The sequence below is a fragment of the Peromyscus maniculatus genome, chromosome 20 (assembly GCF_049852395.1).
Source record: "Peromyscus maniculatus bairdii isolate BWxNUB_F1_BW_parent chromosome 20, HU_Pman_BW_mat_3.1, whole genome shotgun sequence".
Taxonomy (NCBI): domain Eukaryota; kingdom Metazoa; phylum Chordata; class Mammalia; order Rodentia; family Cricetidae; genus Peromyscus; species Peromyscus maniculatus.
The window spans coordinates 43,427,829-43,449,411 of NC_134871.1; the positions used below are offsets into that span (position 1 = coordinate 43,427,829).

Here is a 21,583-nt window from a genome sequence, read left to right on the forward strand (position 1 = left end):
GTTTCCGAAGGCATCCACTTTGTTTTCTGAGGCAGGGTCTCTCCCTGGCTGGAACTCATCAATTAGGCTAGGCTGGCTGGACCCAGGATCTGCCTCTCCCAGTCTTCCAAGTGCTAGGAAACCGAACACAGGCCGCCACACTTTTCACTGGATGCCTGAAATTGAACTCAGGTCTTCCTGCTTGTGGGGCAAGCACTTTCCAGATTGAACCATCTTCCAGGCCATCATCACCATCACCATCATCATCACCACCATCATCATCACTACCACCACCACCATCATCATCATCACCATCATCAACAACATCTTGCTGTCTTGGACAGCATCATGGAATAGGTTGACTTGAAACTTATTGTATAGCCCAGATTTGCCTCACACTCATGAAAATCCTCCTGCCTCAGCTTCCCAACTGCTGAGATTACAGATGCTCATCACTGTGCCTGGCACACCGTACCTGGAGGGAAGCTAACCACTCTCAGATGGTTAGCATGAGTCAGGTGTGGTGGTGCACACCTGGAATCCCAGCACTTGTGAGCCCGAGGGAGGAGGGATTCAAGATCAGCCTCAGCTACATAAGGAGCTCCAAGACTTGCCTCAGACAAACAAAAATAATAAAATATAGTGGCCAATTTCACGTTACTGGATTTTATCGGAAAGGAGACATTGAGAACAGCCTTGCCTAGGAGCTCTCTGAGCATGCCTTCTGGGGTTTGTAAAAGGACCGAGGTGCCCTTGGCTTTGCCTAGTGGTTGTGATAGGCCTCAGATAACAGAGATTTGGTGCTAGGAACTGGGGTGTTGGGCCAAGGCTGCTGCTTTCCTGCCTGAGGAGCTCGGAGTGAACATAGTGGGGATCCTGGAACCATGAGGGGGACCTGTTCTTTGACCTTGTGGCCAGTGCAGGTACTTGCTTCTGTATGTCTGCCCTGTGGGTCCCCAGAGTCTAGCCATGAGCAGCTAGGGCTCTTGTCCCCAGCTCCTGGTCCCCAAGGGCCAACAGTGTTGTCTTTACAAGTCTTTGCCTGGCTTTGCCCTGGATCCCCGGGATCCTCGGCAGAGTCTGGCTGACAAGTGAGTGGTCCAGCCACAGTGATACCAAATAGAGCAAAAGTCCCAGCTTACCCTGAGAGCCGTTCTCGGGGCACCAGGTCCTTCCTGCTCTATGGTCCTGGGCTGGGAGCCCCCTCAGTGCATGGCTCCCTATCAGCCTCAAACCTGGTGTTGGTGACTCCGACCCTCTCCTGCTGGGACCCATAGGAGAGAGGGCAGCCCAGAGGATGTGGGTGCTTCACCAAGTGCCCGAAGGTCCCTCCCAGCAAACCCAGCCTGCACTTGGTCCCCAGCTACTGGTAGGAATTTCCCTTTAATCCTGGGACCTGGGAAGGTGTAGGCCACATAGGCTCTCTGGGTCTAGTATGCTCAGTGTTCACGTCCACCTCCCAGGACTTGCTGAATGACCTACTCTTTCTATGTGTGTGGGAAGTTGGCCCTACTGGCTTGGGTCGGGTGACCAGGCAGTGGCAGGGGCACCAGTGAGCCATGGCTGGTGCCTTCTTGCTGGGTGTCAAATGTGGGGTATAGAGTGACCTAGTCTGATGTTGCTGCAGTGGGTGGGCCTCTGTATCATTCCACCGTACTTAAATTGATGTCAGACACACTCTGGAACGCCTATTGGCTGTCTCTGTCCCCTGAGGTCTCCAGAATGGGGTCCAAGAAGTCCTGCAGGGAGGAAGTTACTTAGACTGTTTCCTGAAGAACCCAGGAGGAGTACCAACCTGAGTGTGGGTCCTCAGCCCTAGTGGGCACCTGGCCCAGAGTCAAAGCTCCAGAGACTCAGCTCCCAGGACTCTGGGAAAGGGTGTCTCTTAGATCCTGGACACTAAAGGCATCTCCATCAGGGGCAGGCATCTAGAACATCCATCTCACAGATGAGCAGACAGCTCAGAGAGGTAGAGGATGCCACTCAGTGTCACACAGTTCACACAAGACAGAGGTAGCAGGGAACCAGCAGAGGTCCAAACTGGCGATTTCTCTGTGATGAGATGGTGCTGCAGAACCAGACAGCCAGAAGTCCAAGGCTAGGCAAGGGTGTGAGGCAGCCATTAGAATTAAGTCCCCTCATCTGCAACCCCAGGGAGCTTGCTTGCCGTGAACTTGAGCTAAAAGCTTTAAGGTGGGGCTAGAGGATGAGTGTCAAGTCCTTCTGAGTTGCCTCAGTTTCCCCAAGTGTCATATGAAGTCACAGGGGCTGGCCAGGCTACAGGGAGGGAAAGTATTCGGGGGATAAGTAGGACCCAGCAGAGGCTCTACACATTCAGGGGCCAGCACTGGCGCTGCCAGGGTGTGGCCTCCGGGAGTGTGGCTTGTGTGTGCGGATGTTGGGTGATGCTTGTGCCTGGTGGCACCAGTCTTCTGTTGTGAGCTCAGATTCACAGCAGCTGGGGGACAACCAGCAGCGCCCCATGATGTGGTCGCTTCATTGTCTCAGGGAGGAGGCCTGCTGCCTTGACACCCATGTGCCTGGCATAGGCTTGGCCTGCGCGGTGGCCCTTGAAGCCAGGGGACGAATGTGAGACCAGCAAACTGATGTTCTGAGGTCTTGTGAACAGGGAGGCCTGAGGGAGTGAGGCCCTCCCCCCCCCCACTCTCTTGGCTCATCAAGGATCTGTGGTGACCAGGTCTTTTCCACCTGTGTCCTGGGGCTCTTGCTTACCTGGGCCTCTGCTGTCCCTTACACACTCACCCTTTGGGGGTGTCAGGGCCATGTCTTACCACCAGGCTAGCCCAGAAATAGCTGTGACCTCTGTGGCCAGCCTGGCAATGCTGGAGCCCGGAGGCCTACGTGCGCCAGGCCGAGTCGTCTCACCGTGAAGGCCAGCTATTTTGGACATGGCCTCTTGAGGCCAGGTCAGAGCTCTTTCCCGCGGCTCCTTGGGCCCCCTTTGACGTGCATCCCAGGGCCTTGGCATGCCGCCCTGGCTCCCGACGTGATCTCCAGCACCACCCGCCCCCTCCTGCCCGTCTGGCCCCGGAGCCCTGGGCTCTGGGTGAGACTGAGGAGGAATCCCATGAAGCAGATTCTGGGTGAGGGATGGACTGTCTGAGCCTGCCATGCATAAGGAGAAAACGTATAGGAAGTGATACTCTAGGCTGGCTCTGTGTGTGCCTCAGTTTCTTCATCCAGAAAATGGGGTGATGAGTGCCTTCCAGGACTCTTCTGAGATTTGGTGAGGTGGATATGACCACCACACAGAGAGATGTTGGGTTTCTTTCATCATATGGTCTGGATAATGGGCCCAGAGAGGAGCCAGCATGGGGTGGATAGAGCTGATCTGATCACTGGTTAATGCGGCTTTGAACCATGAACCACTCAGACCCTTGAGTTCCCACTGGGCCGCAGTCTCTTACTCTGTGGCCTGGGTGTACATATTTGTTGCCTGCCAGGGACTTCTGCTGTGCTTCCTGTAGCAGTGACCTTAGACTTCATCCTGTCATCCTGGAGGACCACAGCTTCCTGGGTAGCCCACTGATGGGTCCTGCTTTAGAAAGCCAGGCTAGCTTAGCTTCCTGCTTCCCAGGTGGCTGCGTGGAGGTGGAGGTGGAGATTGCATCCCTACCCAAGAGCAAAATTCTTCATCTGTTGGTGGGGATGCTGAACGGGTGAGAAGCTGTTTTCAGTGTTGGGGTTGGACATGGGGGAAGGGCCACATGGCCAGCTGGCTGCTGGCTGTATGCTGATGGTGCTGGGATTTTTGACCCCCGGAGGAGGGTCCCAAGAAGGAGCTGTAGCTTGTTCCTTGTGGAGAGGGGCTGTGGCCTGTGGCTTGGCACCTTGCAGGCAGGTAACTTCTGTAGCATTGGGGCACCTTGCACCTACCTGTATCATGCGCCTTTTGGCCGCTGTGACAACTCTACGAAGTATAGGTTTGTGTCTCACTTGGAGGTGGGCTCGATTCCACAGTCATCCTGGCTGGGCAGGTGGTCTCAGTGCCTGGTGGGCATCAGGCAGTGGCTATGTTGGACACGTAGTGTGGGCCTCCGTGTCTGCTTGGGACCTCTGACTCCCATAGATGGGATTTATCTGGTAGCCAACAAGACTAAAAAGAGATATCCTTGGGCCAGGGACCCACTCACCTCTTGTCCCCAGCTAGGGGTTGTGCCTGTTGAAATCCACTGCACTTGGGCTGGAGAGATGGCTCAGCGATTAAGAGCATTGGCTGTTCTTCCTGCGGACCTGGGTTCAATTCCCAGCACCCACATGGCAGCTCACACCTGCTTGTAACTCCAGTTCCAGGGGATCTGACACAGACATATTTGTAGGCAAAACACCAATGTACATAAAATAAAAAATAAACATTGAAAAAAATTTTTAAAAAATCCACTGGATGGTACCTTGTGTTCTTGGTGGGGGCTTTTTGTGAGAGTGGGGTCCATCCCTCAGGGGCTGTTAGCACCAAGTGAGTCCAAGAAAGTCTGTGCCCTTTGGGATGCTGTGCCCACTTATTGGCACCAGTCTTTGGAGGCCTTGCAGCTTGGGTGGCACTATGCCAGGAGTTGGCACCAGCCTGGATGATTCCAAGGAGGAAAAATGCCAAGACTGAAGAAGTGATTCTTTTTTTTTTTTTTGGTTTTTCGAGACAGGGTTTCTCTGTGTAGCTTTGCGCCTTTCCTGGAACTCACTTGGTAGCCCAGGCTGGCCTGGAACTCACAGAGATCCGCCTGCCTCTGCCTCCCGAGTGCTGGGATTAAAGGCGTGCGCCACCGCCGCCCAGCTTTTTTTTTTTTTTTGGTTCTTTGAGACAGGGTTTCTCTGTGTAGTTTTGCACCTTTCCTGGAACTCACTTGGTAGCCCAGGCTGGCCTCAAACTCACAGAGATCTGCCTGACTCTGCCTCCCGAGTGCTGGGATTAAAGGCGTGCGCCGCCGCCGCCGCCGCCGCCGCCGCCGCCGCCGCCGCCGCCGCCGCCGCCGCCGCCGCCGCCGCCACCACCACCACCCGGCTAAGAAGTGATTCTTATGCTGAGGCTGTGGTGGGCCTTCAAGCCTGGCTCCTCCCACTGGGATCCTGGACCTGCAGAATTCCTGCCTCAGTACCCGGTACCCCAGAATCACAGACTTATGGCAGCCAGTGTCCCATTAGAAGAACCCGGGACTGCCCGGATAGGGCCGTGTTGGGGTTCCAGGGCTGCAGAACTGGGTTGGGTTCCCACCTGCCCTCACAGCCTGTCCCACGTGTGAATGCAGGTAATCCTCATGCCTGAGTGGCCTGGGAATCTGTGTGTATAGATGGCACAGTGGACCCCTCTGAGTCCGGTGTTGCATGCAGAACTGAGCCAGGCTGCCCCAGGGAGAGGTACAAGCCTTCCGTGGGCTCCATCAGTGGACGGGGACTGCAGCAAAGGTGACCTTATATCTTGAGGCTCCTGGCCCTGTGGGGGCAGGCAGAGAGGAAGACGGGCTGTTGGCTGATGGTAGGAGAACGTGGTAGGCGTTGTACACTCCTGGAGACTGGTGGGTCCAGCTACTGCAGGATAATGGATTTGTTCTCCTGGCACAGGCATCTGGTTGAACATCACTCCCCCCTACCCCCCACCCCCAAAACATGCCTGTGCATGTCCCGTATGTGCAGGTCCTTGAGTGTGCACATCCCTGCGTGGAGGCATGTGTGTATATACCTGTATGTACATGTGTCTGTGTATGCAGGCGTGCGGCACATCCCCGCATGGAACGTGTCTCTGTGTGTGCATGCCCATTTGTGGAAGTGTGTGTACAGCTTTCCTTACATTACCATGGTTGGGACCGCATCCTGGTTGGGGAGGGGCAAGTGCTTGGTCTTGAGAGGCAGGAGCAGCCCCTCCCTTGTTTATGGAGGTTCCCACTTCCTGGGGAATGAATGGGGAATGGGGCTTAGCGCTGAGCAGGAGGGAGCATGGATGAGCTCCTGGGCTGGTCTTGGGTAGGCTGGGTGTGCAGGCCTCATCCACTTTTCCCTCCCACTTCCTACTAGAGGAAGTGTGGACCCCAGGAGAAGCTGATGGGATGCAGGGCCCACGGCCAGACCTCGGCTGCTGCCTGCTGGGGATATCTGCCCAGTGGTTTGGGTATGGGGCTGCTCCCTTGGAGGGTGAACTGAGACTCTATTTCTGATCTGCACCAGGCAGGCCACCCACCTCATTGGGCCATGATGACCTGCCATCTACCCTCCCATGCCTCCGCTATCACAGGGCCCCAGAGGACTGCTCAGCAGGGAGAACTGTGCCAGGCTGTGATCCTGGACTCTATGTCCCTACCCTGTTTGGGCTTCCCCTGAGCTGAATCTTGGTGCTGCCATATCAGGGCTCCAGCCTCCACCCCTGGCATGCCTGGAGGCTATGAGATAAAGCTAGCTGCGAGTGCAGGGTAAGCTCTGAGGACCCAGGTGGTGAGTGTTACTTAGCCCTGAGTGGGGTGGGTCCTTGGTGGGGGCCAGCAGGGTAGAAGAGCAGACCCCAGAGGGAAAGGGTATCATAGCACTTCCTAGGGCAAATGGGGGAAGGGTGTCACCCTTGTGGCCAGGGCGGCATCTTCTTCCTGCAGGACCCAAGTTCTGCCTTCCTCCCAGCCCTCTGGCTGTTGTGGGGTACCTGGCCCTTCCCACTGTGGTGTACCCACTGTGGCTTCAGTGTAGACTGATTCCTGTGTCTCCTGTTACTTCCATGCCAGCCAGCCACACCATCAGAAAGTGGGTCAGGACTATGGTAGGTGGCGACGTGGTAGCATAGCCCTGGTGATGCACACACAGCCTTGGGCACCCTCCCAAACCTGCAGCACAGATGGAGCAGTGAGGTCCAGAGCCTTCCCCCACCCCACCCCAGTCAGCCCTGGCCTCTGTCTGACTGTATGGCTGTGGGTCCTCTGTCAGTAGCAGATGTCACCCTTAATTCCCACTACTGACATGTGATCGCCTGGCTTGTCATCTGTTATCATTTGGGGCCAAAAGGGCCCTGGGAGGTTCTGAAGAGTCACTTCTTCTCCTGCTGGTCGTAGCTGGGTACAAAATGGGAGTCTCGGGGCTCCGAGGGGTGGCTGGAGAGGCTCTGACGGGTGTCTGGAGGTGCCATGGCTAACTGGGGTGGAGTGGGCTTCCTGCCATTTCTGTTGGTTGCCCAGTAGGCCTTGTGGGTGTGCAACCTCTGAGTCTGTGCAGGTTCACACACGGGGGGTGGGGTGGGGAGGGGGCACGGGAAGCAAGCCTGGGCTAGGACAAGGCAAGCAGGGTGCAGGGGAGCCCTGCTTCTTTTCGTCTGTCTGTCTGGAACCCTCAGTCTTGGATCTCAGGTGGGGCTGGTGTGTTGATTGGGGGGAAAAATATGGGACAAACTGTGAACTGCCAGCCAAGTAGACACGGGTGTCGGCTGCTGTAGGAGGATGTGGTTGGCCCCGACCCTGGGAACTGAGTCTGCCAGAACGCTGCCTTCCCAGTTCCTCCTTTTTATGGTGACTTTGTCCAGCCCGTGCCGTAACTCCCTGCTTAGTATCTCATGCTTTCTGCCACCCCCGTCCCTGCGATTGCTGGGAGTCAATTACGGCATTTGCTTCCCCATAACCCAGTGCAACCATGGGGCCTGGGGCCCAGAAGCGCTTGGTAGGTACACATGTGACTGGGAGCTTGGAGCACACTGAAAGTGACTGGTGGCTTCCTGAAGACTGAGGCCCTGGCCTGGCCCCGGGGGTGTCTGAGGCACTCTGGGGGAGGGAACAGGGAACCTGGAGGTGTGACTCCCATACCCCTTCATCCTTCCGCTGAAGGCCAGGAAGTTTTGTGGGCTGTTGGCGTTGTGGAAGGTGTGTGAACTGTGGCAGGTGGGAGCCACCGTCTGATCTGGCAGTGTAAGTCACATTCTGAGGACAGCTGTGGTGGCTTGTTTGGCAGATGAGCTAATGTGTGCTGTAGGTGAGACACCCAGCTGCCCGTCCAGATGGACACCCCTGTCTGTTACCAACACCTTCTTTCTTGCGGAGGAGTCCCTGATGGAGTAGGGAGGCCTGTGGACATCTGGGAGGTCCCTCAAGTCCCCTCGGTGGGCAGGGGCAGAAACCATGGCTGGTGTCCTTTGGTGCAGCTGGGTCTCCAGGCAGTTCTGAGCCTCCTGGGAGTGCTGGGATGTTGTGAGGTAGGGGCCAGATGACAAAGTTGAAGGCGTGTGGCCTTGGGTGACATCCAGGTCCAAGTGGTCCTCTGCTTCCTGGATGTCGGGACAAGTGGGAGAGGAGACAGTGCTGTGCTCTGGGTGTGGGTGCAGCCTGGAGTTTGCTGGTTTCTGGTGACCCTGGAAGGGGGTTTGAGTTGCTGTCTTCATCCTGCTTTATAGTTCAGGAAACTGAGTCACCGAGTTCCTGCTAGGGGTTACTCTGTCAGAGAGTAACCTGATGACAGGCGCAGGAAGAAAAGAGCCAGGAGCCATGGCTCCAGGGCAGGGGATGGGGGGGGGGAGGGGGAGCTTTGGTGGGAAGAACTACAGAGGGGAAGGTAGGGCGAGCTGGTCCGGGGTGCTTCAGCTGTGAGCAGACAGTCCTGGGAAAGCACCACCCCACTCTGTATGCGGCAGCCTGGGAAACTGAGGCACCCTGAGTCGGTAGTGATGCCTGGCATCTCAACTGTTCTCTCCGCATCTTCCCTATCTCCACCCTGCTCATCCCTGTGACTGGCACCAGGGTGCTCAGCATGCTTGTCACACTGATTGAGTGAATGAATGGATGGATGAATGAATGAATGAATGAATGAATACCCATACCCAGTTCCCCTGGCTCCTGGGAAAGAGTCCCAAGGTCTGTATTAGTGTAAGGGAGGTCACAGACTGTAAAAGGCAGAAAGACATGTGGCTCACATGGGCTGAGCTCTTGGGAAGTGACGGGGGAGGAAAGGGGTCCCCGGTCAGCCATGACTGTCTGAGGTACCTCCTGGGAGGCAGGTCCACTTGGATGCCCTCAGAGAACACAGAACTAAGGGTGGACCGTTGGGGGGCAGAGGTCCCAAGTTTTGAGACCTCCGGTCCCTGGTGGACCACATGCATGATTACCTGGGCTCAGGTAATCAGGTAATTGCTGTGTGCTGCCGGCCCTCAGAAGTTGACAGTTACAGGCCTTCGTCTGCAGTGGTGCAGGCAGAGCTGGTCCCTTTCAATATGAGGGTGCCCGCGGAGGGAGTCTGGGCCAGCAGATCCCCACCATGCCCTACAGGGCACCGTTGAGGCTGAGCCTTGGAGGGGACAGCAGATGCCTGCCTGCTGGAAACCCAGGTCTGCTTCCTCACAGCTGTTTCCAGGTCACAGCCCAAGGGCTCCATGACAGACAGGGTGCTGGCACCACCTTAGAAGGTGGCTTCCCTCCCTGGCAGTGTGTCCATTTATAGAGTTGGCCTTAGGCTCATCGAGGGCTAGCACTGGCCTCAGGTGGCACAGGGCATCAGGGCGGATGGTCAGTGGAGGCACCAAGAGTGTGTCCATCTCCCTCTTGGCTCTCCTCCTCTGGGAACCTTTCCCTGTTCACCCCCCCCTCCAGAGCGACTGCCACTTGAGACTTTCCTGTGGTCCCCATCCTGTGCATAGTTTCAAGTAGTCTTTGAGGGACTAAGTTGGGGAACCCCCTGCCCCCCCCAAAGGGGCAGCTGACATGGTGGCTGCCTCTGGGAACGCATGCAGCTGCCATTAGGTGGCATGGGTGTCCGCTCCTTAAGGTTCCCCCAGACCTCGAGGGCTGAGGTCTCGTGATCGGTTCTGGACGGTTCCCCAATCTGGACCTCTGCCTAGAACGCTGGGTCATTGGCTCCTTCCATAAACAAGTAGGAGCTTCTTGGTGCCAGGCCTGGGTGGGAGGTGGGGCGGGGGGGGGGGGGAGGGGATGGGGAGTGGAGCTGAGTGCTAAGTCCCTCCTCCCATTAGAGATGCCTTCCCTGGGGCTGGGCACATGGCCAAGGGGAGAGGGGGGTGGCATGGGGTTAGGGTGAATGTTTTGCGAGGGGTTGCACTCTTAGAGCTGTGGGGCACAGGGATGCAAGAGCTTTTGGATGGCTTCCTAGGGACTGGTGTGGGTGGAGTCTTTTAGGGTCTCTCCTCCCAGCCCCAGAGATGGGTGTTCTGGGAGGGCTCCAAGAAGGCTCTGGATGTGGTATATATAGACTTCTCCGAAAGGCTTGGGGCCCTGCCAGCTGCAGCAGGTGCCCCCAGGCCTAGCTAGAGGCCCCAGCTAGCGTGGGGGGGCACTTGGGGCCCCATTTGCGGTCCTAGCTGGGGCAGTATCTCAGAAATTGCTGGGCCTGACACCAGGCCCTTTCCAGACGTGGACACTGTGGTGGGCCACCAGAGGTGGTTTGTCTGTGACTCCTTCCTCCCAGCCACTCGGGGATTGGACCCGTAGGATGTCTGCAGGTGGGCAAATCCCTGGGCATGGTCCAGCTTCCTGGCTGGGTGACTCGGGCAGTTTACTCAATCCCTCTGAGCTTGCTGGATGCTGGTGCCTTGTGGTGGGCACCGGATCTGTGGTCAGAGTGGGAGCCGGTGGGACGGCTGAGATCATGGTGAGACTGGGAGCCGGAATCAGGGCAGTTACTGGGCTGGGTCTATTAGCATGTATTTTCTGAGGGATCTTATGTGGCTGCCTGGCTTTCTGGGGTTAGCTCTGATGGGGCTCCAGTGGGACCTTCCAGCCCTACTTACCTGGGCCAGGCAAACATGAGGTTTGGCAGGCTCGGCTGTGCCAGGCTGGCTAATGTGCCAGGCTGCTCTCTGGTAGTATAGGGTGGGGCATGCCCTCTCTTGGCTCAGGTCGAGCCTACCAAGGCCCATTCCTCTCCCTAGCACCAGCTACTGATTGCAAGGCTAGGCCTCTGTCTGGGAGCCAAGCTTGGGGCTGGGTTCCCAGCAAGGCAAGGCCTCTAGGGATTCCGAGAACTGGAGCTCAACAAGCCGTGCTCCAGAAGGCTCCCAGGGCCATGCAGTCACTGGGGCAGGTGTGGACTGACATCTGTCTCCATTCTTGGGCTGAAGAGCACAGGGTTCCTGCTGGGGATGCCCCAGGACAAAACCAGGACTCTGTTCTGTCGGTGGAGGCAGTGGAGCCTAGAAGATTCTGTTGAGGGGAGTGCCCTGGAAGGCTGCAGGAGAGCTGGCTGGGTGGGTGTCAGTTGCCTTGGAGATAGATGAGCCAGTGTAGAGTCTGTCTGTTGTGTGACTCTGGAGCGTGCCTAGGTTCAGTGCCTCAGTTTCCTCAGCTGTAGGCCGGCCGGACGGTGTGGGGTGGGGTGGCTTTCACCCCAAGTGAGGACTACTGGTCCCCGGCACACAGTAGCTGCTCAGTAAATGCGTGCGAGGCTGGAGAGCTGGGAGGGGTCCTCCAGGCCGGTGCCTCTTCTGCAGAGGGAAGTCCTTGCCTAGCAGGATGCAGAGAGGGGAAGGCAGGCTGGTCCGCGGTGGTCCTCCCCCTTCCTCCTTCCTCTTCCTCTGCTGGCCGCGCCTTTGTTTGCCCGGCCGGCGCTCTATCTTTAGGCAGCAGGTGCGGGAGCCGCTGCGAGTCCGGTCGCCCGCCGGTCACCGCCCCCCCACGTGACGCCGGGCGCTATAAATAGCTGGGCCGCCGGGCGCCCAGCATCCGCCCGGAGCCGGCGCCGCTGCGGAGGGCGCGCGCTGCGCGGGTCCCGGCCCGGCCGGCCGGCGCATGGAGGCAGCCGCACTCCTGTGGGCGCGGGTGAGCCGGGCTGCGGGCGGCGGGGACCCGGCCTCGAGGACACTCCCGGACCCTACCCCTACCGGGATGGGTCCTACATTGGGATGGCGGCTCCCTTGGCGGGCTGGGTGGGAAGCCCCGCTGAGGTCCGGGAGCTGTGCGCCCTCACCACACCCCACCACGGGTCCTTGGGGGTCCCCAGCCCATCCACGAGCAACCTTACCTGTCCTGACAGCGCAAAGCCCTGAACTGCGACCCCTGACTCCGCGAGTGTCACACAGGGTCCCCTTTAGGTCCCTTCTGAAGCCAGATGCACTCTCACCCCATCACTCGAGGGTGGGGCCTCTGCGAACCTCTCTGTGTCTTCTTTTTTTTCCCTGGGGTTCAAGTGTTCCTGATTATTAGACGCGATGTGGAGAAAACCCGCGTTGCTGGACGGTGGGGGCTGGCCAGTGTCCAGAGAAGGGCCTTCCACGCCCCTCTGGCTCATGTCCTCATCGGGCAAAAAGGGACAAATATTGATCTTGAAAAACATGCCGGTTCTGGGAGCAGCAGAGTGCTTAGTTTAGGATACTGTTAACGAGGAGGCTGGGCGGGATAGAGGAGGGCCGGTCAGAGGAAGGCCCAGGCCTTAGTAGGGTCCATAAGCATGAGGAGTAGCAAGGATGTGGTGGCTTGCCTGAGTGCCTGGACTCACAATGGTGAGGCAAGGTGAGCTCTGCCATCTGCTTTCACTCGGGGGAGCTGCTGGGTTAGGGGGGGCGGGGATACAGGTGGCTGGTGGGCCCACGAGCCTTGGGTCAGACCTGCTAGGATTTGGCAGGGCAGGGGTCCGGTGGAAGCCCCCTCCTTGTTCTCTGAGCTTCTCAATCCAGTAGAAGTGATGTGTCAAGGGAGGGGCCCCTTTTCGGGGGGGGGGGAGCAGCCACCATGTGGTTGAGCCTGGGTGGAGGTGACTGAGGCAGGCTGTGGGCATGCTTCTTTGCCCTCACTTGGGGGTGTGTGTGGCCCGGATTGCAGTGGACTGTGCAGGGCCTTGTAAGATGCAGTCCAGCCTGGAGATAACCTACACCTGGACCCCTGGCCTCCATCCCCTCAGGCCTGGGGTGAGCGTGATCGGTGGTCCAGGCTTCCTTTGCCCCGGGTGGCCAGCCCGTAACTATGGGTAGCAGAACTAGATGGTGGCGGTGACTCTTGGGGTTTTACAGCCCCTCCACCATACTGCGGCTGATAGGTGCAGTCAGCCCTACGGGAGCCTGCCCGTGTTCTCTGGCTTCCTGGGGGGCCTTCTCTCCTCTTCTGTCCACACAAGGGCATTGCAGCGTGCACACATGGGATGTCCCTCCCGGGAGGCCCAGGTGTTTGTGTCATAGCATGAGGCTCTCTTTGCTTATACTCGGGCTAGTCGTGCCTCTGCATGCATAGGGCTTGAGGACCTGGCCCGCCAAAGCCGGCACAGGACTCCTTTTCTGCCCCTCCCCACCTCCCACGGGGTGCCCCTCCATCCTAGCCCTGTCCAAATGATGGCAAGGACTAGTTGTGAGCCGTGGCACTGACCTGGAGTGGAGTGCTGAGCTGTTCCCCGGGCGTAGAAGGCGGTGAGTGAGGAGCCTGGGCTGCCCGGTAGAGCTGAGCCTCGGACAGTGGGGGCTGTGCCCACAGCCTGAGGCAGGAGGCCCAGGGTCCTAGGCTGGGCCCTTCCTGCAGCCAGGCTGAGCATCCCAGGGCCTGGTTTGCCTGGTGGGCAGTTGGAGAAGTGGGTGCTGGGGCAGAGGTCAGAGGTATGGGCAGAATTCTTCCAGGTGGGGGTCCAGGAGGGGCCTTCATTTGGATAGAAGAATGCTGGGTGGGGTATGGGGCTGAGTCCAGGGGCCCAGGCTCAGCTAACCACTGGGTCATAGCCTAAGGGACTGTAAGGGCCATCTTGTTCAATCCCTCACTGTGTAGGTGGGAACCGGGTCCAGAGAGGCCACTGATGTGCCCAGGGTCTCCCAGGTCCTCCTGAGGGTGGCAGGGAGGCTAGCTGCTCTTTTGATCTCTTGCAGCTAGTAGATTTGGAGAGGGGGAGATGGCATGGAAGGGCTGAGGCTGATGTCCTTCAGTAGTGTCCTTCCCCAGGTCCCTGTCACGGTGTGACCCCCTTCCCGGCCACCTACGCCGCTGTCATTTCTTTGGCATGAGCCTGGCTGCTGGCCTTTTGGACTGTGGTCTCTCGCAGGGCAGAATATCTTGTTTACCTCTAGTGCCTGGCAGGTCCCAGTAAGTGGTGGCTGTGGGTGGAGATTGCAGAAAGCCCGAGGGGTAGCAATTGAGGCCACTCACCTCCTGTCCCTGTCCCTCTGGCAGTACCCATTGTCCCTGAGATCTGCCCTTGCAGAACGATCTGGGCTTGTACCTTGTGCCCCGGCTCGCAGTCCCAAGAGAATGACCACACTGTCTTCGTGGGCTGTGAGGTGGGGGACCAGGCTTGGTGGCTTGGCTTCTGTTGCTGTGGGTGCACTCTTGTTTGAGTTCTCATTGCTCCTGGGGTGAACCCCGATCCCTCTTCACCCTGTCTTGGTGGCTGTGTGTGGCTCTCCTGTCACCCCAGGGGCTGAGGGCAGCCCTGGCAGGAACTCTCTGTCCTTCTGTGTTTTCTCATGGAGAGTCTGAGGACCAACGAGGACCTCCCATTTCTTTCTCCCCTCCCCCCGTAGACTGTGCCTTCTGAAGACCAGTGTGCGATTGATGGAGGAACTCCAGGAAGGCAGCGCTAACTACTGCCGTTCCCAACACCGTGGGTGCTGCTGCTGCTGAGGAGGCCCGTGCCTCTCTGGCCCTCACCATTGCCCTTGCCTCCCCATGGCCTCTGCTGCCAGGCCAGAGGCCAGCCCTGCTGCCTGAGCCCGCCGCCCCTCTCCAGGACTTGCCGTTCCCTGATGGGGTAACGTGACGGACGCCCCGGATCAGAGGCTGCCTGCCCACCACGTCCCAGGGCCGCCAGAGTTGGTTGAGTTCAAGTTCATTTTCCCTTTGGGTCCTGAGTGCTGGGGCCCAGCTCTGAGCGAAGGGGACTCTCCTCCATCCACCCATGCAGAGACGGTGTCCCCAGCGACGACGGCCCCATAGAGGACAGTGCTCCGCAGCCAGAGTCACCAACTTGAAGTTCTCTCTTTGCTCAGTTTTTTGGGTTGTTGTTATTTTTATTTTTGCTTCTTTGTAACTACTCCACTCTGAGAGACAGGACTTTGGAGCTGTCCATCTTACTGGGGCGAGGGGGAGGGTTGGTTTCTTTTCGTTTTCATTTTTAGAATTGGGTTTTCTTTTGGAATTATCGACCACCAGGCAGCTTTCCTCTTCTTCTCCCAAGTATTTGCACAATATTTGTGCGGGGTGTGGGGACGACGAGGTTTTAAGAAGTCTTTTCTTTTTTTTGGACAAGCACGGGGATCTCACTGGACTTGGTGTGGGGGGCTGGGGGACCCCCCGTGCAGCCCTTGCTGGCTGGTCCTCTCTGGGTCCCCGGAGGAGGCATGGCCCGCATGAACCGGCCCGCGCCCGTGGAGGTGAGCTACCGGAACATGCGCTTCCTTATCACGCACAACCCCAGCAACGCCACCCTGAGCACTTTCATCGAGGTGAGTGGGCTGTCAGGGCTGGGTGGGTGTCCTGGGCGGCTCCGGGTGTGATGGGTGCTGGTGATCAGCTGGGGTTTCTGGAGGTTGGGCTGTGTTCAGGCTTGTGGGCACTGGGCATTGCCTAAGCTGTGGTTGTCCAGACTCTGGGTGACCTTGGTCTCTGCAGAAACGGAGCAAGGAAGAGGCTGATGAGACAAGGGCTCATGGGGAAATGGCCTGGGGACAGGCAGATGGAAGATGGGCTACCACATGGCTAGTCCAGTCCACAAGCTCAAGCCCCAGGAAGTCTTGGAGGCAGGAAAGCTTCGAGGTGACATGTGGGGAGCCTACAGATGTGACCAGGTGTTTTTTCACATAGAGGAATAGAGGTGGAGGCTGTCAGCAGGGCCTCCCTGGGGACCCTCTGCAGGGCTCCTTACTGCAGACCCTGGAATTAGCTTGCAGAGTGTGCAGCTGAGTGCTGGGCAGTTTGTGGAACAGACTTTCGTGGCTTCAGATTCTCAGTCCTCTCCTCTGTGGTATGAGCTAAGCCCCGTGGGCTTCTGGGTATCAAAATAGGAAAGGATGCATAGAGGAAGGCAATGGACACCCTATGTCAGGGACCCTGGACCTTGGACACATAGCTGGATTGCTATGCCAGGGGAAGACGGCCCCTCTCACCCTTGAGAACCTTGAGATAACAGCAGGGCCTGATGTAGGACTAGAAAAAAACAAGCACCGTGAGTGACCAGGACAAGGGCTCAGTGTGTGACGAGGATGAAGGCTTAGTGACCAGAATGAAAGATGAACGTCTGGGTGTGAGTGAGGAGGATCAGGGCCCAGTGCATGACCAGGATGAGGGCTTACTGTCCCAAATCAAGGCTCAGTGTGTGACTAGGGTCAGGGATCGGAGTGTAAGCAAGATGAGGGAGGGCTCAGTGTGTGACCAGGATGAGGTACTACTCTCAGAGCCTACCCCTCTGGCAGTTGAGACATTTGAGAGTTCACAGCAGGACCCAAGGAGGGACTAGAAAGAAAAGCACTTGTGAGTGCCAGGTCAGGGGCTCAGCGTGTGACCCGGATGAGACCGGCATGTGAGCAGAATCAAGGCTCAGTGTATGCTCAGGGCAGGGACTGGAGTGTAGGCATGATGGGGGCTCACGGTGTGAGAGGGTTGGGACTGAGTCCTAAGTCGAGGGGTGGCTTTCTCCTTGATGGACTCTGCAGCGTCCCCATGATCTCTGAGGTGGACACTCCCTCATTCTTCCTGCACTCTCAGAATAGTAGGGTCCTGGCCCTGCTGTGTTTGGTGTCCCCATCACATGGCCAGCGAGACCCAGTCAGTCGTTCCTCACCACTCCCAAAATATCTCCTGGGAGCAGGTAGGTGGGGGGTGGCCCTGCTGGTGGCTGTGGGTATAAATACCCCATGCTGGCTGAGTGAACTTTCCTCTGAAGGATGGGGCTTTCCCTGGTGGTGGTGTTGGTGTTGGGTGCCACCCTGCTGCCTCTGTCTCTGCTTGCTGGAGACTCCAAAGAGCCTTTGTGGAGCCCACTCATGCAGGCCAGGAATGGAGGGCAGTGTAGATGTAAGGAGGTGGCTGTCCAAGGCCTGGGCCACCCTTCTGGAGTGGCTTTATCTGGAGAGCAAGGACTTGCTGCTGGGACCCTTTGTCCTGGGTGCCGCAGCAGCATGGGCTGAAATCACAGTGGGTGAGCTGTGCGTTTTAGTGAACACAGGTGGGCTCCTTAGCTTCTCCAGGTAGGACAGGGGCAGGTGGCCCGGAAGCACCAGCAGAGAGGCTACCCTGCCAGCCACTCAACATCCAAGCCCTCCTGCTGGTTTATGAAGTGTGCTCCGTCTCCAGGGAGGGAGCTTGAGGGGGCACAGTTCTGCTTAGGAGCTCCAGAGGGGCAGGCCTTTGGGGACTCGGCATGGTGCAGAGCTCCAGGCTGAGGCCAGCTCTTGGATTCTGAACCACTCGGTCTCTCTTTCTACCCCAGGACCTGAAGAAGTATGGGGCTACCACCGTGGTGCGTGTGTGTGAAGTGACCTATGACAAGACCCCTCTGGAGAAGGACGGCATCACTGTTGTGGTGAGGGGCATGTGGGTGAGGGGCATCGTGACTGTCCAAAGCAATGTCTAGATCGTAGATTTGGGGCTCTTCGCTGTGAAGCTGGGTCCTCTGCTGCCGCCCGATGCATCCTGGGCTATCTGTGCCTTGGGCTGGTGTGTGGGACAGGTGACTCTGAGAAAGTCGTCTCCACTGCACCTACCTTCCCAGACTAGCCCCCGAGCTCAGGTTGCACATACTTGGTTCTCTCTTTTTTTTTTTTTATTTACTTATTTTTATTTTATGTGCGTTGGTGTTTTGCCATGGGTGTCGGGTCCTCTGGAACTGGGATTACAGACAGTTGTGAGCTGCCGTGTGGGTGCTGGGACTTGAACCTTGATCCTCTGGAAGAGCAGTCAGTGCTCTTAACCACTGAGCCATCTCTCCAGCCCCAGACTCGATGCTCTTGACCATGGCTTCCCAACACTTGGCTTGTCTGCATTGGGGCCTGTGGGTCCCATTAGGTGCTCCGTAGCCATTGGCAGCCTGTAGCCTGTGTGGTTCCTTTTTGGAGCAGTGGAGGCTTGGAGTCAGACATCCACCACAGCTAGAAGTGGGAGGGCTCCGGGCTGGAGAGAGATGGCTCAGAGGTTAAGAGCACCGACTGTTCTTCCAGAGGACCCGGGTTCAACTCCCAGCACCCGCAGGGTGGCTCACAACCATCTGTAATGTGATCTGGTGCCTTCTTCTGTGTATATAATAAATACACCTTAAAAAAAGTGTGAGGGCTCACATGGGGGAGTGGCGTTCCCCTGATTGTTCTGCCTCCCCATCTGCTGGGTGTCTTTGGCACTATGGATCAGGGCTTGAGTCCTGCTTGAGTCCTGTCCACCCTGGCTGGTGAAGATGGAGACCCTCTTGTACAGATGAGGCGGGGCTCAGCAGGTGCCTGCCTGGCTCCCCGACGGCTCCCAGGGGCCTCTCTTTCTCTTCAGCCTCTCATCGCCTGCCACGTGGGAGCCTGTCTCCTGGCAGCGGTGGGTCCCGGGAGATCCTGAGCAGAGGCTGTGGGTAGGGATCCTAGCTGCTGTTTCCTTGCCTTCTTGGCCCTGGGGGCGCAGCTAAGTGGAGGAGGGGCAGCCTTGCAGAACTGGTCATGGTGCTTGGAGGGCCAGAGCAGAGGCAGTTCCTTGGCACGAGGCCTCCCTTCCCAGTGCGGAGCCCGGATGAGCCAGGCTGCGTGCAGCAGACCCTGACCGGCTGTGCTCGGCACCAGAGTGACCCTAGGTTACTCCGCTGTGAGGACCCTGTGTTGCTAGGGTCTCATATCCACTGCCAGGCCTGGGAGGACCCCTTCTGTTGACCCTTCCCTGCTGTGAGATCCCACAGGCCATTCTGAGCCTCAAGGGCCTCCCATAGTGTGGGTGTTGAGGGGCGCATCAGCATCTCAGTATAAGGCTGCCCCAGCCGATCTCCCTTTCTCAGGAGAGACTCGGGATAGACTCAGGACAGCCACATAAACTGGTGGCCTCCAGGAGCTGCCCTGTTTGGAGGCAGAGAGAGGTAGAGAGGTCCCAAGGGCCGCCCTCCATCAGCTAGCTCCTGCAGACCCATGCTGGTTCACCCTGGTACCAATGGGGCCAAGTCTGGGTCTCACCTCTGTCTTCTCCACACCTAGCATACCCTCGGCTGGAGCCTTCTCCATGCGGGGCCGGCCTCCCCCAGCCCCCCAACCTAGAACTCTGAGGGACTCGGGGGAAGGAAAGCTAACATCCGTAGGGCAAGTCCTTAAGCGGATTCCTCTACAGGACTGGCCCTTTGATGACGGGGCGCCCCCTCCTGGCAAAGTGGTGGAGGATTGGCTGAGCCTGCTGAAGGCCAAATTCTACAATGACCCGGGCAGCTGCGTGGCTGTGCACTGTGTGGCCGGCCTGGGAAGGTGAGTGATGGGTGGGTGGCGCTCGTGGCCCCGTTGGATGTGGGCCAAATCCACTCGACCTTTCTAAGGCCCCAGGGTTCCCAGGCAAGTCCCTTCACAGCCTGGCAGGAAGGGCTTCCTGCTGTGACCCAGTCACTGCGCCTCATGCGGAAAAAGAGCTCCCACAAAGACATGCTGGTCACCCGGGCCTGAGGTCTGAAGAGGAACAGCTGCCCGCACTAGATGGAAATGAGCCAGGCAGGGGAGCACCCCCGGATGCCCCTATGGCAGGGGGGCGGGAGGGCAGGCTCAATAGCCGGTATGCTTATGGCTCTTTTTTTCTAGGAGCTTTGGCACAGAGAGGTTGTCTGCATTTCCCCAGGTTGCACAGGAGGGTCAGGAGGAGCCAGACTAGAGAAGAGGGTTGGGCTGTCTGGAGTCTGTATCCTCTGTGGGCAAGCTGAAGGAATCCCGGGGATGGGGTGGGGTCATTAGGTCCTCATGCGCCCATTTTGGTCAGGTGGCCTGAGGCAGGGACAAGATGGGGTGTGGGGTCTCAGATCACCTCAGCTCTGCTTGTTCCCGCAGGGCTCCAGTGCTGGTGGCTCTTGCCCTTATCGAGAGTGGGATGAAGTATGAAGATGCTATCCAGTTCATCCGACAGTGAGTAGCCAGCGTGGGTGGGTGGGTGGCCCTCAGGGATCTCTGGTGGATCTTGGCAAGCTGAGTGGGGCTTTGGCTGCCACTTAGGGCCTCTCCTTGCCCCTCACCTCTCACTTCTGTAGCTGTTCCTTGTGAAGAACCACCCCCCCCCCCCACTCCTCTGCCCTCCCTGGCTGCTCCCAAGCCATTACTTCCTTGTGGTATGGTAGCCTTCCTGGAGGACCCCCATCTTTATCTTTCTGATCTTTTGGGCAAGGACTGCACAGTGGATGTGGCGTGTGTGTGTGTGTGTGTGTGTGTGTGTGTGTGTGTGTGTGTGTGAATGTGTGCGACATATCCGCTGTGGATATGTGGACACCTTTGTGCTGCCTGAAATAGGTACAGCCATCTCTCTCTCTCTGGGGCAGGCCCTGTACGGCTGTAGCAGTGTGGGCCTACTAGCCTGCAGGTGCCCTTAGGGGAGCCTGGGCTATGCAGACGGACATGCCACCTAAAGACCTATGCCGAACACACACAGTTCTCTGTACCTTGGCACAGCACTGAGGTGGGGCTGGCTAGCTAGGGTGAGGTGTGTCCCCGGACCTTCAGCCTCCCAGCCTCTCCCCCAGAGCCCCAGCTTAGCCCTACTTCCTGTGGGTCTATCCACTCCAGTCCCACTGGAGTATGACTCAGGGTCTGGAGTTTCCTGGGGGGGGGGGAGAAGCAAGGTGTCCAAGCCAGGCTTTATGACCCCCTGCCTGTTCCCGTCTGCAGGAAGCGCCGTGGGGCCATCAACAGTAAGCAGCTGACCTACCTGGAGAAGTACCGGCCTAAGCAGAGACTGCGGTTCAAAGACCCCCACACGCACAAGACCAGATGTTGCGTCATGTAGCTCAGGCCCTGGCCCCTGTACGCCCTTTACTCCTGGTGCCCCGGGCATCTGTGTTGAAGGAGTCCATTGGCCGTGTGTGTGTGCGTTCCTGCTCTGTCCCTGTCCGTGCCCACGGCTGTCTTTCTGAGGCTGTCCCTGGACCATCCACCAGTTCCGTCCAGCCCCCTTCCCCCCCCTGCCCAGGCCTCCTCCCTGGCCTGTGGACGGCAGGCAGGTGGGTGTTTTTTTAACCACTGGGCCCCAATGCCTCAGCGGCCCTGCCCTCACCCTGACCTGTTTTCGGCACCTTTGTGACCAGATCCTGGGCCTTCAGGTGCTCTGGACTCTCAAGGCAATAAATCAGGAGCTGTGGATGTGTGTGAGGAGTGGTGTGGAGCCCCCGGGGGAATGGGGTCTGGATCCTGGGAGGCCATGGTTCCCAACTCTGCTGTCCTGTGTGGTGTTGCTGCTGTGTGCCTCTCTGGCCCCCTCTGGTGGCCATGCCACGCGCTGCACCCTGCCTCGTTTCTCCAAGTTCTTGACCCATCAGCTTGGTTCCCTTAGGTGGCTTGGACTGGTGACAGTTTGAGGGTTGGAAGGATAGAAGGTGAGGCGGAGTCACCTCTGCAGGGCGGAATAGGGTCCACTTGGAACTTTCAGTGGGCTCCACTCCCCCATAACCATGCAACCTGGGAGATTTGGCTGCAGTGGCCACGGGCCTAGGAAGTGACCCCCACTGCCCGGAGGAGGAGGAGGAGGGTAGGGCAGCAGAGTGGTGTGGGGTACATTAGATCTGAGAGTGT

The 21,583-nt window shown here is 58.1% G+C and overlaps 1 protein-coding gene across 3 annotated transcripts in view; it reads left to right on the plus strand.

The window, feature by feature from the left end:
* Nucleotides 1-21,152, plus strand: part of Ptp4a3 (protein tyrosine phosphatase 4A3) — a 34,121-nt gene extending 12,969 nt beyond the window's left edge. Inside the window, exons 1-6 of one of the 3 annotated variants that reach the window (XM_006989203.4) lie at nucleotides 11,590-11,720; nucleotides 14,396-15,316; nucleotides 17,299-17,391; nucleotides 19,158-19,288; nucleotides 19,856-19,930; nucleotides 20,684-21,152. In XM_006989203.4, the coding sequence (XP_006989265.1) occupies nucleotides 15,212-15,316; nucleotides 17,299-17,391; nucleotides 19,158-19,288; nucleotides 19,856-19,930; nucleotides 20,684-20,801 (522 nt within the window). In that variant the 5' untranslated portion in view covers nucleotides 11,590-11,720; nucleotides 14,396-15,211 and the 3' untranslated portion in view covers nucleotides 20,802-21,152. Of the gene's footprint in view, nucleotides 1-11,589; nucleotides 11,721-13,090; nucleotides 13,298-14,395; nucleotides 15,317-17,298; nucleotides 17,392-19,157; nucleotides 19,289-19,855; nucleotides 19,931-20,683 lie in introns of those variants that run through there. The other 2 variants (XM_076556072.1, XM_076556071.1) reach the window with 2 other exon arrangements.
* The last annotated feature ends 431 nt before the right edge of the window (nucleotides 21,153-21,583 follow it).